A 17,793-nucleotide genomic window follows, 5' to 3' on the forward strand; every position below is an offset into this window, starting at 1 on the left:
GGCTGTAAGAATTCTTGATTGTAGACATTACATTCATTCTTTTTGCTGATTCTAGTATGTAGGACCTGCTTTGTCCTTGGTGAATCTTTTTAAAGGTCTGTCTAACCAAAATGGTTCCTGACCTTTTTGGTCACTTTTTTCTTGAAGCTGGCATTTCATTGAGATTTAACACTATGCCTCCCACTGATCAGTACTTGATTTGTATTTTACCCTCATAGAAGCCTATGATATAGATATTACATTTTACAAATAAGAAGATGAACATATAAAATGAAGTGACTTGTCCAAGGTCAGAGAGATTGAGTTAGACTCATTCTCTCTGATTTCAAATCCTAGGCTTTGTAACTATTCCGTTGTAGCCTTTCTTTGAGATTTTGATATAACTCACTTATGAACGTGGTCTTCAGAAATAAGATCATTGGCATGTACTAAAAAATGTGTGTATAATTTCAGAGAGTTCACAGATACCTGGAGCCCATCCCTAAATCAGCCCAATCATAAATGCCAGCCATGGCTAAAGTAGTCATCCATACTACTCACTGTCATCTTAAACCCTTGATGAACTTCTGAACTTTTCTTCCTGCCTCCTGTGGTTCTATATGACCTTTTACAACTATACTTCATAGCTTGTAAGACCACTGTTCCTCTGTCCGTGATCCCGCTCTCAGCAGGATCTGAGGTGAGTCCATATGGACATATTCTTGCCTGGTAAGACCACTTTTTTTCTCATGCCATGTCTTGCCTTATCACTACATGACCCTTAAGAAATAGATGCTAAAAGGAGGCTATTTTTATAAGTAGTTTCACATTTTACCATAAAAGATCATCAGAACTCATTCTATCATGGCTCATTTCTAAGTTTATCTCAAACACTCAGGGCCTGGTCACAGAAATGCATGGTCCATCACCACAAGTGAGTGCATGGTATTGCCAGGCAATCCTGCTATATTACATAATCCTTTCACTTTCTTATTCTCCTGGGTTATTTCACATTTTCTCCCCTCCAACTTCTAAGACCTCCTTCTCATTTAATTTCAGCTGGTGACTTTGCTTCATTTTTTACTGACAAAATTGCTTCTGACTGCATAAGTGAACGTCTACAAACTCCCACAAACATACCTACTAAACGCTTGGTGTCTGAACCCTGCTCTCTCTTTCCCTATTTCTGTAGATTTTCTGTGTTTTCCAAGGCCAATCCTTTCTTTTGGACCTTAGATTCCATTTTCCTTTTGCCTTCGCAAGAACATTGTTTCCATTTTTCTACTGCATCAACAATTTTTCTTTTCTACTGAATCATTCTCATCAGCACACTATAAAACATATTGTAATAGCTCTCTTCTTTAAAAAAAAGTCTTGTCTCCCTTCATCTTCCTTCAGCTATTCCTCCATTTTTCCTTTTTCTATCGACCTTGAAACTTCAAGAGTTGATTTTACTCACTATCATCAGTCTTTTCTCTCCATCTCTTTTCAACTTATTTTTTCTAAATTCAATAGCCAGTTCTAAGTTCCTCATTCTACTCATCCTATTAGCATTATTCAACAAAATTGATCGATCTCTCTCTCCTTAAGACACTGTACTAATTTTCTTTCACAGATCCCCACTCTCTGAATTGCTCACCTTCCCAGTCACTCTTTCTTGGTCTCCTTTGCTGACTCTTCCTTATTTTATTGGCCTCTAAAAATCAGGACATCCTGAGGTGCAATGTCCGAACATTCCCCCTTCTCTTCCTACCTTCATGCCAAGAGCTATAGTTCAATACTTTAGCTTAACTACCATCTACCCCAGTGGTTCCCAATGGGGGTGATTTTGTGCCCCCTCTCAGAGACATTTAGCAATGTCTGAAGACATGTTTTGTTGTCACAACTGGGAGCAGGTGCTGCTGTCAGCTAGGGTAGAAGCCATGCTGTTGAACATCCTGAAATGCACAGGACAAGACAAAAATGTTCTCTACAACCAAAATGCATCCAGCCCAAGTGTCAACAGCATCAAGGCTGCCAAACCCTGACCCACCCACTCCTCTGAACTCGGGCTCATATGCCCAGCTTCCAATTAACATCATCATTAGGATTTTTAATAGATAGCTCAGACTTAATATGTATCAAACTACAGTTTGGATTCCCTCTGCCTCAGCTGTTTCCCTAGAAAACAGAACCTGAGACAGGACTTATGCTTTAATACCAGGTGTGATTCTAGGGGAACTGATAGTAAGGGAAAAGAAAAATGGGGTAAAGAAGAATAGTATGCAAATAGAAGGTGGTGAGTTACCAATCTTGCCACTGCTTCATGAGCCACAAAGAGATGTAGCCCTGTCACTAGGCCCTGTGGTTGCTCGTCCCTGAAAAGAATAAAGGGAGGGGGAATTTATCTATAGGCTTAAACCTATCTCATATCTCCTACTGGACAGACTCCCACTGGTCCATTGGGTAAATGCCTCCATGTGGCTGCGTTGTTCACCTGGACTTTTCTGTGACCCTGAGGAATCCAGATTCCACTCATTGCAGTGTGGTCAACTTCAGAAGCAGAACTCTGCTGCCTGCACAGAGCTGGCTGTTTCAGCAGCAGCTGAGGCAGTTCAAGCAGCCACAGGCAAGAAAAATGGAGAGACAGAGAGAATCTGAGAGAGGGGCCCAACTGCCTAATATAGTAATAACCAAGACACTCAAGATACCAGACTTTGGATAACTCATGTTCCTGCTGTCCAATCCACTCCTCCAATAAATGATATCACCATTTACCTAGTTACTAAGGCTACAAACCTAGGAGACATTCTTGAAACATTTCTTTCCCCTATATCCCAAGTCCTGCCATTTCTATTTTTAATATGTAATCTATGCCAATCCCTTCTCATAAGCCTGCCACTATCTTCCTTGTTTAAGCCATCATTGCCTGCACTACTTAACAACCTCCAACATCGTGCCTTGTTTTCAGTATCCAGAGTAATCTTTAAAAATAGCAAATCATATTATATTACTTCATGGATCCAAGTCCTCCAATATCTTTCATTGCATTCAGAATAAAATAAAATATTCTTATAGCAGCCTAAGAGGTTCTGCATGATCTGGCTCCTGCCTACTTTTTTGACCTGCCTTCTACAACATTCTGCTCTGATCAGTCCTCTCTAGCTACACTGGTCCTCTTTTGCTTCCCAGACATGTTAAGCTTGTCCTTGCCTTTGGGCCTTTGCACTGCTCTTACATGTATCATTTGGAGCTCCCTATTCATTGCTCTCTCTCTTCTTGAAGTTCTTTGTTGAAATGTTACCTCTACAGAGAAGCCCTTCCTAGCCATGCAAATCTGTATTTGTCAGCCTCTATCCTTTTTTCTGAATTTTCTTTACCTAACATTATCATATGTGACTTATTTGTTCATTGTCTGTTTCTCCCACCAGAATATAAGGTATGTGAGGTATGAGGCCTCCTGTGCCTTAGTTATTACTTAATTATTACTGTGTCTCCTGTGCTACTCTATGTCTGACACACAGCTGGCACTGAGCAAATATTTGTTGAATGAATAAATGTCTTCAGACCCTTACCAATGGTGAGCTTGCATTAAAAATGAGGAGTTCCCAGATCAACTTTCTTCCAGTTCCTTAGAGGTCCAGTCCTGTCTAAACACATCTGTTAGGGATGTTGAAAACCTCCTGATCTTATTATGCCCCCTAATAAAGCCAGGAATTTAGGAACCTGGGATCCCACCCAGTCAGGGAATCGGCTCCCTTCTGGAAAGGCAATAGCCAAATGCTGAATCAGGGCAAGTGCCTCCATGTGAGGCTAGGGAGATGATGGTCATAGGTCACAGAGATGTTTAAAGGAAGGGAGCAGGAGGCACAGGAGCAGGGCGGGGAAGTCCAGGGTTGCTAGGGCATGGTCAGAAAACGTTTGTCAGGTCTAGTAGAGGTATTTTTGATAGGGCTGTAACAACCGCAGCTGCCATCGCAGCAGCAGCAAAACAAGGCATTTGACTAATTCAGCGCAGATCTTTGTGTTTGTTTGTTTGTCAATAAAGCAGTCGTACAGAAAGTAGAATTAGTGGGATAGAAGATGAGTGTGGAAGGTGGGGAAAGGGCAGAGCTTTATATAGAAAAGAAGAGTTTCGAGAACTCATTGTTTCTAAAAGGAAAGCTGGGTTATGTGATCCGGAGGAACGGAGGGAACAAATACTTCTATTTTTCTGAAAGGGATCTTGGAGCCTGAATCTGGGGGAGGGACTTAACTATTTCCGAACCCAGAATTACTGCACTGCCTCGGCAGCCCCGCCGAGGCCCCTGCTTTCTACTAGCCACAAAAGAGTGGGGAGCGTGAAGTCATTGGCTTTGATCAAAGAGGTGGGTGTTGTAGGCAGCAGGCGACGAGATTCGCGGTGGTGCGAAGGGGTGGTCCAACGCAGCGGGCGGAACCAATCAGCAGCGACTCCAGACTCCTGCAGCCTCCTCCGGGACTCCAAGGCAGTTAAGTACCGGGGCTGCCAGTTGCAGGCTCCCGCGCAGTGGCAGCTGAGGCGCAGAGCCCCTGGGGGCACCGCTAGAGCCGCACTCGGTGCAGCACGCACGCTCTAGCTCGTGCTGCCCAGCGCATCTGTGCAGACCTTTCCCGAAGAAGTTGCAAGCCTCGCAAGTGGCCTGTGGAGGCACTAGGCAGGGAAAAGGAGCTGCGGGAGGAGGAACAGAGATGGGAGGTGGGCAGAAGGCTTGCTTCTTAGATTAATCCCAATTAGCACCAAGTTGGCAGACAACATCACAAACCCACGAAGACTTTGGTTGTTGCCCATATTTCAAAATAGTCTGATCCTAAGAAAACTCCAACTCCCCTCGTAGGTCAAAGGGAGACAGACTCTTAGCACCACCGCCTCGCAGTAACACTACGTAAAACAAACCCAGGCGATTCTCAGCTGCAGAGCTCTACCCAAAGTCCGTATCTCTCTATCTCTCCAAGTCGGGGGGGTGGGGGGAGAAGCTGGGTAGGCTCTACAAGGAGTTCCCTGCGGGAGGGGCCAGATGGCCCGCCGAACGTGGCGACTGAAGCGGATTATTGTGGGACTGCAAAAAAACGCAACCCCATCGGAGGAGTTTTGCCAGGAACACCACCCGCCTGCATTGCGTCGGACTTGACCATTGGAAATCGGAAATTCCCGGGGAAGGTCGCGGCCAGGGACCGTGCGTGTGCAGGGCTGTGGACCATAGGGAAGTAGAATTGGTGGTCGGCTTTTCTGGTAGAAGGAAAAAACTGTGCTGGCAAGGGTGGGAATCAAATACCAACCCCCCTCTGTGGAACCACCCCCTCATATTTTCCCTCTACCTCCTCGTTCCTGCCCTCCCCCGCCCTCCCCAACCCACGCCCGGGTGGGCCAATCGCAGCTCCGCATTCCAGGCGCTTTCTCAGGTTTCTGCTGATCTTGCAGCGCCCAGAAATGTACCGGGCAGACGGGCCACCGCACGCACCCTGCCCCACTCGGCGCTCCTAACAGCTCCCCGCGCGCCGCGCAGCCTACGCGAGGTCCACACGGGGTTGCGAGTAGCGGAGGACACCCGAGAGCCATGTAGACCCACGCGTTTGCTCGCCCGCCTCCTTCGGGATCGAATCAAGGGCTCCCACAGCGTTCGGAGGGGGCGAGAGTGCTGTTTATCGTCATTTGCTTCAGAGCTTCGAGAGAGGGTGGCATTTTGCTTTTTCGCCCCGCATCCTCCGGAACTCCCTGCACCAGAGAGGACGGCATCTCCAGATTGCTGGCCACGGTGAGAATGGGGATAGGGAATGGACATTTCCCTCGTAGTTGCTTAGAAAAGCGATCATCCAATTGAAGGGGCGTAGGACGAGGGAGCGAGGGCGGCGCATTTGCCCCGGCACCTCTCGGATGCTGCTGCGGCAGCTGCCGTGGCTCTCGCCCGGGTCCACTGCAAAAGCGACCTGCCGCATTCTCCTCCTGCTCTCTGCCGACTCAGCACCGCCCCTGCACCAAGCCGGACGGTCAGGTAAGGGGCTCCCCAGTTCTCGGCTGCAGAAGCGGGGGTGGGGGGTGGGGGTGGAGCAATGAGTGGGGGGTGCTGTGGGTGTGGGTTGCTGCCTGGGACCTGGAGCTCCCCCAGGGTCTCTCGGCGCTTTTCCGATCTCTAGTTTTAACGAAGTTGTAAACAGATCGGCTGTTGGGCATTGGGAAAAGTGGGATGGGAGAGCCCCAAAGTTGGATTTCTGGGTGTCTGCGTGTGTCTGTTGTGTATATGTCCAGCAAAAAGTCCAGTGCTTTCTAACAAAGCTAGAAGTCTGTGCTCTTCGGTGTCTGTAGGTACGTCCCATCTGAACGCTTCTGATTTTCTACTCCCGTATCACTTTCTATTTCTCTGCAGCGTCCATCGATCGCCCTGGTGGGAGCTTAGAAGGCGGCAGGCGAAGAGGGGTAGGAGGGGGAGAGCCTAAGAGCAGCAGAGGGGGTGTTAGGCGAGGGGGCTCTCGGAGGGGAGGGGAGGCCAGGGTGATCCCCGAAAGGATGGCCCGGCCCTCTAGAACAGCACTGCGTTAAGGCACCCCGCGGCCGGATGAAACACCAACCCGCCCCGCTCCCAACCTTCGGCAAAAAAAGCTGCACCCCGGGCTGCAGGCAAGGGGTATTCCAAACTCAGCAAAAGGCAGGGTGGAAGGGAAGAGAACCAGAAGGGAAGTCGTAGATCTCCTGACCTCTTAGCTTTGAAGCCCCTCCCTCCCTGAGCGTGGGGGAGACTCGCACTCAGGTGGGGGGTGGAGCTCGAGTCCCCCCCACCTCTCCTCTCTTCGTCCTTCCCACCGCGGGCCCTCTCCCAGTCTCCCACCCTTACACCCGGCTTCCATCATGACCGTGATGTCTGGGGAGAACGTGGACGAGGCGTCGGCAGCCCCTGGCCACCCCCAGGATGGCAGCTACCCCCGGCCGGCCGACCACGACGACCACGAGTGCTGCGAACGCGTGGTGATCAACATCTCCGGGCTGCGCTTCGAGACGCAGCTCAAGACCCTGGCACAGTTCCCCAACACGCTGCTGGGCAACCCTAAGAAACGCATGCGCTACTTCGACCCCCTGAGGAACGAGTACTTCTTCGATCGCAACCGGCCCAGCTTCGACGCCATCCTCTACTACTACCAGTCAGGGGGCCGGCTTCGGAGGCCGGTCAACGTGCCCCTGGACATGTTCTCCGAGGAGATCAAATTTTACGAGCTGGGCGAGGAGGCCATGGAGAAGTTCAGGGAGGACGAGGGCTTCATCAAGGAGGAGGAGCGCCCCCTGCCCGAGAAGGAATACCAGCGGCAGGTGTGGTTGCTCTTCGAGTACCCTGAGAGCTCCGGGCCCGCCAGGGTCATCGCCATTGTTTCAGTCATGGTCATCCTCATCTCCATCGTCATCTTTTGCCTGGAGACGCTACCGGAGCTGAAGGATGACAAGGACTTCACAGGCACCCTTCACCGCATTGACAACACCACGGTTATCTACAGCTCCAACATCTTCACGGACCCCTTCTTCATTGTGGAGACCCTGTGCATCATCTGGTTCTCCTTCGAGCTGGTGGTGCGCTTCTTTGCCTGCCCCAGCAAGACGGACTTCTTCAAAAACATCATGAACTTCATCGACATCGTGGCCATCATCCCCTATTTCATCACCCTAGGCACTGAGATAGCTGAGCAGGAGGGGAATCAGAAGGGTGAGCAGGCCACTTCGCTGGCCATCCTCAGGGTCATCCGGTTGGTAAGGGTTTTTAGAATCTTCAAACTCTCCCGCCACTCTAAGGGCCTCCAGATCTTGGGCCAGACCCTCAAAGCTAGTATGAGAGAGCTAGGACTGCTCATCTTTTTCCTCTTTATTGGGGTCATACTGTTTTCTAGTGCAGTTTACTTTGCCGAGGCAGAAGAAGCTGAGTCGCACTTCTCCAGTATCCCTGATGCTTTCTGGTGGGCGGTGGTGTCCATGACCACTGTAGGATATGGTGACATGTACCCTGTGACAATTGGAGGCAAGATCGTGGGCTCCTTGTGTGCCATCGCTGGTGTGCTGACAATTGCCCTGCCCGTACCTGTCATTGTGTCCAATTTCAACTATTTCTACCACCGAGAAACTGAGGGGGAAGAGCAGGCTCAGTTGCTCCACGTTAGCACCCCTAATTTAGCCTCTGACAGTGACCTCAGTCGGCGCAGTTCTTCTACTCTCAGCAAATCTGAGTACATGGAGATCGAAGAGGATATGAATAATAGCATAGCCCATTATAGACAGGCCAATATCAGAACTGGCAATTGCACCACAGCTAATCAAAACTGCGTTAATAAGAGCAAACTACTGACCGATGTTTAAAAAAGCCAAGCAAACAAAAAAGCCCCACTTAGCAGCTTGAAAGACTTAAAAACAAAACAAAAACCCTAGTGACCCATGTCACTCTTTGTTGATGCTTCACTAGTCTTCGAGTGCTCTATTTAACTGTCAATGCATTGTTGCATTGTGGATTTGGGGGGTGGCCAACCAGAAGCTTTCAAGATCCATGAAAATAAAAAGAATCTATTTTCATTTTGTTAAAAATGGATGAAGAAAGTGTATTTTATAAAATTGGTTTAAAAAATGCAGTCCATGAGCTAGTCGAGGTAAACTAAGATTCATATGGTTTCCCCTTCTGAAACATTTGTAATCCTTGGACCTCTTTAACTTTTTTCTTTTAACTAAAAACCAGATGATCACTTAGAAATATAAAATTAAAAGTTGCATGGGACTCCAAAATAAAATCTTTGCAAACTGCACAGCACATTTAAGACAGTGCATCTGATGATATGCAACATGATATGCCAGACAAAATGGGCAGCGAACAAATGTTTTCCACGTTGATCAACTGAACTGCATATTATAAGGTGAAAAAAAAAAAAAGGGCAAACAACATTACTTGAGACTGGCTCACAAAGCACCTTATCAATCTGATGCCGGTCCTGGTCTTTAGGGATTCTCCCTCAGTCCCATTCTCCTTCTATTCAAACTATTCTCTAAGAAAAAGATACTGAATTAAATTAATGGATTCATCTGCAGTGCTGCTAAGTTTCTCAACTGCAGGCGAGCCCAACACAGGTCTTTTCTCACGGGCCCTGTACCCTGACCCCTGGCCTCCAGAACTGGATGTAAAACCTTAGCCTCCTTATTGCAAGAGAGCACAAATGGAGTTAAATGTAAGCATGTTTGATTCTGATAATAATTTATTTTATAAACGCATGCTGAGAACATTAACTCAGACAATAGGGGATAAGCTTATGTTTGAATCGACTCTTCTAAAAAATAGATCCTTTTTCATTTGCATTCACCAAAAGTGCACTCTTTTATTTATTAACTATTTTATTAGTAAATAAAGTACTGTATTTAAGTGCATATATTATTCAGATGGGAATAATAACTTTCTGGAGCTCAAAGCATGTTCTCTTATTCAGCATTATGGCCTATTTGATTAAGGTGTACCTTGAATTAATTAATGCATGATTTCAGTAAAAAACACTTAAAAATAATAAAAACTACAAGTTTGTGGGATGACGGGCCCAAAGAAACAATGGGGGTGGGGGCGGGGGCGGGGGGGGGGGCACACAGTCAATTTTCCTGCCTTTGCTCAGGGAAATGTTGGGTTTCTGTGCAGGTGTAGGCAGAGAGAGGACCAATATGCCCATCCCTTAAAGGGAAGCTGTATGGAAAACTAAATAAATCATCAAGGTATATATAGCAACACCTAAGAACAAGTATTATTTCTAGCTGAAGATAAACACAAGCAAAACAAACAAACAAAAAAAGGTGCAATACTGCATGTTTTTTGGTGCATTCTTAAGATGTAAATGAAAATGTTTATCTATTGTATGCATCCAAAGCAGAGCTGATTTCTTTTTTGCAGTTATGATTTGAAGTCTGTAGAGACTTTGGTCCTTCCCCTGAGTTACCCTGAAGAAACTTAACCAATTGATTTAATAGTTGCTTAGTGCCTTTATCCTGTACCCACAGTGAACTGTAGAAAGTGCCTCCATTAACACAGCTGAGAAGTTACGTAACAAAGGGAGGAAGGGTTGGGGCACAGATATTTTGCTTTTTCTTTTCCATCCTCACTGTCTCACTTCACCACTGTGAGAAGACCACACCATCCTGAACCTTGGAGAGGAGAGATCCAAGAGTGTACTTCTTCTATGGCCATCCACTGGACTGAGTCCTTTTGGCAGCCTGATATGGGATATAAACTGGGACCTGAGACCCAGCTTTGAACTGGACATGAACTTGATTTTTTCCTCTTCTCTACCAGAAGCCAAGATAAAGTTTTTGGGAATTTGTTTCCTATCGAGGGCCACTCTGGACATTCAGGGCTTCCTCGGGTCCAGTGTAGTGTCTCTTGCACATTTTCATATGTCTCCTCTGTTAGCAACAGCACTTTGAAGACCTCTGATGGTCTGATCTTTCTAGGCATCATTGTGACTACGGGAACACTCGGTTCATATTAACCTTTCCTAGGCCCTCCCTCCTCGTCCACTCCCTTCAGATATTTCCTATGATGCTCCTCTGATCTTCCCACCTGGCAGTCACTTCACAGGCTGAGCATCTCACTTCTACTGCTCCCGGCACCCAGCCCAGAGAACAGCTGGGACCCTGTGCTTGCCTAGCTGAGAGAAAGCCACATAACATAGGCTGCTGGGGCCTAGCATCTGTCCACCAATGGAGAGGCACTCACTGCCTTTTTAAGGACACTGAGTGGGGATCTTCATTCTGCATTAGGATGTGGCTGCCTGTTGCTAATTACCTTACATTCCTGCCCTGCTTCTGGAAATCTTCCCCATTACTCCCATCCTTTCCCCCACTCTGTCCTAGAGCTAACAGTGAGGCAATAAACAAAAACTAAAGTAACGAACACCCAGGCTGGCTGACTCAGTTGAAAGAAAGAACATGGATATTTTATTTTCCTGTGCTGCTTCTGTAAATCCATAAGATGAATGTAACATCATGGAAAACAAGGAGCCAAGGACTGCATACAGCTGACCACAGGGCATAAACCCTCCCCTGTGATGTTTCCTTCTCTTTTGAACCTTGACTCATCTTGGCTATTCCTTTCCTACATGCTTAAAAGTCCCCAGTTGGGAAAAAAATGCCAGCCTCTCCTAAATTTCCAGGATATCTTGATCTTTTATTTAGACTCTGAGGTCAGGACACACAGAGCTCAAAACTCTGGATTCTGTCAACAGCAATAATCCACTCAGTACTGTGGGATGGATGGGTCAGAGAACCAGAAAATGGGACCAAGACTTATGAGACGGACTTTGGCCACTTGGTATACCTCTCCTAGTTAGATGCTGGACTGGCAATTATCCTGCATGTGTTACAGGAAAAAGTGATGCATGCAGTCAGCCCAGGAGTAGGGATGAGTTCTTATGAATTTGGGTGCTATGGGGAAAATGAATGCTGCTTATCCATCTGTAGCTCACTGCAACCAAGTCAGTAAGAATGGAGTATGGAGACTCTCTGTGTAGCATAGGCATGCGAAGTTCCACAAAGCTCTTACCCCTTGCACTGTAATGTGCTGAAATGTTTTTGTAGACCTGAAGGTGCACTTAACAAAACTGCCTATTAAGGAATGACTGTCTTTTGGTTTACTGACTTATATTTATTTTATCAGGCTTTTTAACTTTTCATCCTGTTCCTAGGTCTTGAGTTTTAATGGCTTATGTCCTGAACACTTGTTTTCTCCAAATGGAGAAGACTTCTGATATGCTGATAGCCATAGCTCAGCTCTTCCAGCATGTGAGGGCCCTAGTTCAATAGGGTGGCAGTGGAAGAGCTGGGTCACACCAGTGCTGTTAGCTATCCCAGAATCTCTGAGTGGTGAACTCACCTCAAGGGATCTGAATTAGAGACACCAAAGATATCTATTTTCTCTGTCCTCAGATTTACAGAAGACAGATTGTCACCAGGAAAGGTTTTTGTTTTTGCATCTCCTCTTTCCCATCTGTGCACAGCCCTCCCTCCCTCCCCCTTGAGAGTTGAGTTCCAATTATCAGTTAAAACAGTTCACTAGGAGTGTATTAGTGAGTTAGCCTAGCCAAATCAAATGAACCAATAGCAAATACTTCTTCTGGAGTGTGGCCAATGGACAGTCATTTCTCTAAAATAAAACTGTGCAGTAGGTTTAGATTCTACTGTGGCAGAACCAAAGCACCAGTGACATCACAATCTTGACTCAATTGAGAGTTTTTTTTTAAAATACATGTAAATGGTGAGGAATAGATTCCTTTAAGTAGAAATTTGGTTTAGTCCATAAAGGATCTTGTTCATATTGTGTATAATTACAAATTTTTCAAATTACTTGACATCTGATGAGTCAGTAAAAACAGATTTCCAACCCTCCCATTTAGTATAAAAGACCTCCAGACACATACTTTTTAACAATTTACAATAGAATTTTCCTTGTTTGGTAGGTTAGATTGAACAGGAAAGAGAGAACATCAGCAGAAAGCAGTTCCCCATTTTCTTCCAGGAATGATGTATTCCTGGGAGTGGTGAGAATTGGTGGGTGGTAACCATCCGTAGTATAAAATTGTTAGAAAGAATATAAACTGCCAAACAGCCATTTTATCTTTCCACTTTTTCAAAAAAGGATGAAGTCTTTTGATGCTTATGTTTATTTCAAGACAACAAACAAACTAGTTTTTAAACCAGACACAACCCAAGTTGACTCGCTATCTCAGGAGGTGGTTCACACCCACCACGTGGTGTATCAGTACTCGTATTTATATTATGGAATTTCAGGGTATATGCGAACATGTCCAGCATGACTCAGGTAAACCTTAGAAGAATGTACATTACCTATCATTTCCGTAAAGAGGTGAACAGGAGCTGAGTTCAACAAAACTGTTCCGTTACCTTGGGTCACTGCGCAAACTCATGCAGGGTATAGGTGTGAGGTTTAGAGGTCTTGGGGTCAAATGCCAGTCTCTGAGCTCAGGCAAAATGATCATGGGCTTTCCTGGGAAGCCTCATGTGTGTGTAAGGGGTGAAGCCCTGCTGACCTCAGGACTATTAGCTTTAAAGAGATTAACCCTGGTCACCATGATTTTCATTTAGGAGATAACTAGGAGTTTATGATACAAGACTTCAAAGAGTAGAGAAAACCTTTGTACCTTATCAGAGAAAAAGAAGAAATGGTATCGGGAAAGAAAACAAAACAAACCACAAAATCCCTTGCAAAATATTCCAGGTCAAAAGTTGTCTCTCCTCCAAACTTGCAGAAACACCTCTCCTCTTCAGTGCACTGTGTGATGCCACAGTGCCAAGTAGTCAGCATGGGCTCTGTATGCCATGCCTCTAACAGTAAAGGTGAAGTCTTACCAAGGTTAAACATAACAATTGAGTAGTATTAATTTCAAGTGCACCATCAGGACAACAAACCATTGAAGCCTGAAAGGCACTCCTGTATTTCCTGAGTTTGCAGTTGCTTACCCCTTGAGTTGAGGATGTGTCTCACATTCTTTCACCCACTGTGCACTCCCTGCCCTCACTGTCTACTATGTCAGGTAGAGGACGTTGAATGTTATGAATTGAAAACCTAACTAAAGCGCATAGTTTTCATCTATGCAATTTTACTTGCTTCTGTCACTTTATGATCTGTTCATATTTGGCATTAATTAAAGATAATTTTTAAGGATCTTATCAAGGCATATCTTGACTGGTTTTTTTTTTGTCTCTTGTTTAACTGGCCTTTTGGGAACCCTTTTGTGTGGGGTTTCTTTAGATAACACAATGGAGATGGGCCTTGTTTTCTTTAAAACTCCTGAACTTCAATTTCTTCTGCACAAGGAAATACACTGGGGTTGACAGTTTGGGCTCAGGTAGGATCCCAAGGAGAGGCCTTTGGAATTTGGCCTATGAGAGCTTTGGATTGAATTTCGAAAGGGGAAAAAGAAATGAGACTCAAGGGAATGAAGTAATTTATTATATTCATTTAAATTGTTGTTGATTTGAAACTGTAATTTTCATTCATAGTTTAGCTTTTCAGGAAGGATAACTCTGTGTGTGTGTGTGTGTGTGTGTGTGTGTGCGTGTGGCATGTGAGACAGCACCATAGTCTGGCATCAAATACCTTGTTGGTTACAATAGGGTGTTAGAAGTGATTTTGATGTGGAAAAACAAAGTGATTTCTAGCTGATCTTTACATTGATTTTTTCCAGCATAGTTCTATGTGTGATTAACATGTCTTTCTTCTTCTTTTTAATGACTTGATGTATATCCTTTTGATTCCAGCTAAGATTTAGAAGTTCTCTTTTCTTCCTTGTGAATATCATATTTTATACAAGCTCTTTTATGTCAGAGCAAACAAGGTTACATGCTTTATGACAGGTTTTTGTTATATGCCAAGTGCTTTGGGTGGCTGGGCTGGTGTGTCCTCATAGAATTGTGTTGCATTGTGTTGGGTTCATGTTGTAAGATTTGAAGATGAATCTTGCTTTTGCTATAGAAATCACTACTGAAAGTAAGCCATGAGGCTGGGCAGGCTGCCCATGAATTTTCTGTCGTGGTCAGAAAATGGGCCAGGCTGAGTTCTGACAGTCTAGGGTAAGAGAGAGCTAGAGCCACATCAATGACAGTGGGCAAATGAGCCAGGACATTCACAACCCTGAAAACCTACAAGTGTTTTCTCAAAGCACAGCCTTGGAACGGTTTTGCTGAAGCAGAAGCAGACAGATTCAGGTAGCTACAAGGATAGGGCTGTAACTGAGAACTTTATTATTTACAGAGCTTCAAAAAGAAGTCAAGTCACTTTTAAGGGAAGCCAACCAGAGGAGTCAAGAACAGAGAGCTGATGTGATCTGATCCCAATCACTTTGCCATTGGGTAGGGAATGTTGGCTGCTGCATCCTGCAGTCAGTGTAGTCCTGTCAAAGCCCTCTACCAGGCTTGTGTGTGAAGGGAAGGCTAACCCTCAGGCTAGGCAAAGTGTGCCCCTTTACAAGTCCTATTGCACACCTAGGACAGCATGGTCGTGCTGCAGGACTGGAAAGCAGCCCTTCAAACCAGCTTAAATGCAAGTAATTGAAAATATCCTATTTAACTAATTTAATCTAATATACTGTCAATTTTAAGATGCACATTTGATTGACATACTTATATGAAAAAGAGAATATTGATAGCTATGACCAAGTATTGCATTGATTCATCCCAGTTTTGGGGATGTGAAAAAAACAACAACAGGCATCTTAGAATTATTAACTACAGTGATTTTAATGTTTGTCCCCCTTTGTTTCATGGTATGATAATAAGTTTGAATTCTAAACCCATTAAATTTGGCAGTTTCCTGCAGACCTGAAATCTGGCTACAACCTTTAGGTCTGCTTTTAACTATATTTTTTATCCCACAGTGCTTTTGCTCAGCCCTGCCTTTATCTTAGGCTTTGTGGGAATATGTTTTGGAGCTCCTCTGACTTAATCTGCCAAGGAAAGAAGTTTGCTCTTGCTGCTCCCTCCCTTGCTGTTAAGGAATAGCACTCCTATTCAGAAGCTTCAGCAGCCCTTGGTTTTTATCAAGTTAAAGGCAATCTGACACTCATTCCCACTGAGCTGCTAATAGCAACACCTCCAGTATGTATAGCTCTATTTGCAGTTTTCAGATCACTTCCACATTAATTATATTGCTTCATTCTACTTTGCAAATTAGGTAGTGCTGATATTGCTGCCCTTGTTTCATAGTCCAAGGGACCTAACCAAGGTCACTGGGTGGAGGGAGCAGGCCTAGGCTTATTGATGATTTTATGGTAGGAACTCTGAGTGTTTATTGAATTGATGGAATACTGGAACATGTAATGTCACTTGTTAAAGAGAGATTAGTGGTTTTGTGTAGGGGCAAAGGCTCTTTGAGCCTTCAAATCACTCATTTCTAAAATGGAAATATAATACCACATAGGGTCTTGTGAATTAAATGAAATAATATAATTCCCTCTTCGTTAACAAGCAAAATGTTTGAATAGCACTAACATGTTTGGGAAATTCTAATGTGTTCTATAAATATGAGATATTAATAGATATGCTATTAAGTATAATGAAGAAGGGGGGAGCAGGGGAAGGAGGCCTCTGGATAACTCCTCTTCAGAGGAGGAGCTACACTTTAAAAGAAGACTCCAGGTGTAGAGTGTAGTGGTTAGACATATAACTTATGAAGTGATCACTCCTATAAATTCAGCACCCACCTGGCCCTGGATCATATGTAGTTATTACAATGTTATTGACTACTATGCAGTAGTATATTTCTATTTCTGTGACTCTTCTGTAACTACCAATTTGTACTTCTTAATCCCTTCCCCTTTTTCACCCACTCCCCACCCCCAACTTCCCTCCTACCTGGCAACCATCAAAATGTTCTCTGGATCTATGAGTCTGTTTCTGTTTTGTTTGTTCATTTGTTTTGTTTTTTAGATTCCACACATAAGTGAAATCACACAGCATTTACCTTTCTATACCTGAGACTTACTTCACTAAGCACAGTACCTTCTAGGTCCATTCTTGTTGTTGCAGTTGGTAAGATCCATTCTTTTTTTATGGCTGAGTCATATTTCACTGTACATATGCCAGAAACTAACATAATATTGTATGTTAAGTGTAACTCAAAAACTAAAAAGTTATTTTTAAAACAGAAGACTCTAGGAAGATCAGATGTTTAACTCAAAGATTAGCTGTATGATGGCAAAACTTGAAGACTTGGGCAGAGATGTCTTCATCAGGAATCTTCAGTACATCCTGCATCTAATTCCAGGTATTCAGCTGCCTCACAGAATGCAGAGCCGCTATTTCTAGTTTGTTTCTTCCTTACCCTGAGATATACTACTATTTCACATCTCCAGACCCCGAATGTCAAGGGTAAACTCTGCCTTGCAGTATGCTGAGGAACCAGAGGTATCTTTAATAATTTACATCACTTCTGATTGCCTCATTTTTTCCATGTGCACAACATTGTGTGATTTGATTTTTTCTTTCCACCTGTAAATATTAAGAAATAAAACAAGATGTTGTTTGCAAAGTTTTCTCATATGCTTCTCTGAGAGACATATGTAAATATAAAAACCTATTCTTAACTTTCTTTGCTAAAAATAAAATAACCCTCACAAGCAAACATGAGTCAATAGTCTTTTTTTTTTTGACTAGCACATGCTACAAAGATGCTTATAAAAATTTATGTTGTCATACCCCTATAGTGATTCAGGTCTTCTTTCTTAAAACTGACTGGATAAAGTAGCCATGATTTAAATAGCAGTAAGATTTTTTATATGCTTTCTTAAGGTATTTAACTGTAAGTAAGGAGTTGAGTATCTGTTAGAATCTTTGATTCACAAAACATTTTTCTAGAGAATAATATTTATGGGCTAGATTGAATTCTCAAACCTACTAATGATTTTTGAGGATGGATTTTATGTGGTATGTCATGTTAGCTATAATAGATAATATTTTCGATGTTGTTTCAGATGCTAAGCATTAAATGCATTTTAGGAATGTTTCCAGAGGAACTGATTCATTTGAAATTTACTTTTTCAGAATTGAAATCAGAGGGTGATCAATGAGTAGAAGCTTAAATTCAGGATAATTATATTTTGAGCCCAGGGCCAAATGCAACTGTTATCAAAAATACTATTTCTCAATATATTGAGTTAAAAGTATTTGGAAATCCAAGATACTTTAATTATTTCTACAGTGATTCTTTGCATTTCATACACTATCATTATCTCAGTGTTTCAGAAAGGGAGTAATTTTGTTTTAAGTGAATTTCTAAGAGAACCTCTCTGAGACCAAGATTCATCCTC

The 17,793-nt window shown here is 43.9% G+C and overlaps 1 protein-coding gene across 1 annotated transcript; it reads left to right on the forward strand.

Moving 5' to 3' along the window:
* The first annotated feature begins 4,460 nt into the window (after positions 1-4,460).
* KCNA1 (potassium voltage-gated channel subfamily A member 1) lies at positions 4,461-15,176 on the forward strand. Its single transcript, XM_028532176.2, has 2 exons — positions 4,461-5,969; positions 6,342-15,176. Exon 2 carries the CDS (start codon positions 6,821-6,823, stop codon positions 8,306-8,308), a length of 1,488 nt encoding a protein of 495 aa, XP_028387977.1. The 5' UTR covers positions 4,461-5,969; positions 6,342-6,820; the 3' UTR covers positions 8,309-15,176.
* The last annotated feature ends 2,617 nt before the right edge of the window (positions 15,177-17,793 follow it).

The sequence above is a fragment of the Phyllostomus discolor genome, chromosome 2 (genome assembly GCF_004126475.2).
Source record: "Phyllostomus discolor isolate MPI-MPIP mPhyDis1 chromosome 2, mPhyDis1.pri.v3, whole genome shotgun sequence".
Classification (NCBI taxonomy): domain Eukaryota; kingdom Metazoa; phylum Chordata; class Mammalia; order Chiroptera; family Phyllostomidae; genus Phyllostomus; species Phyllostomus discolor.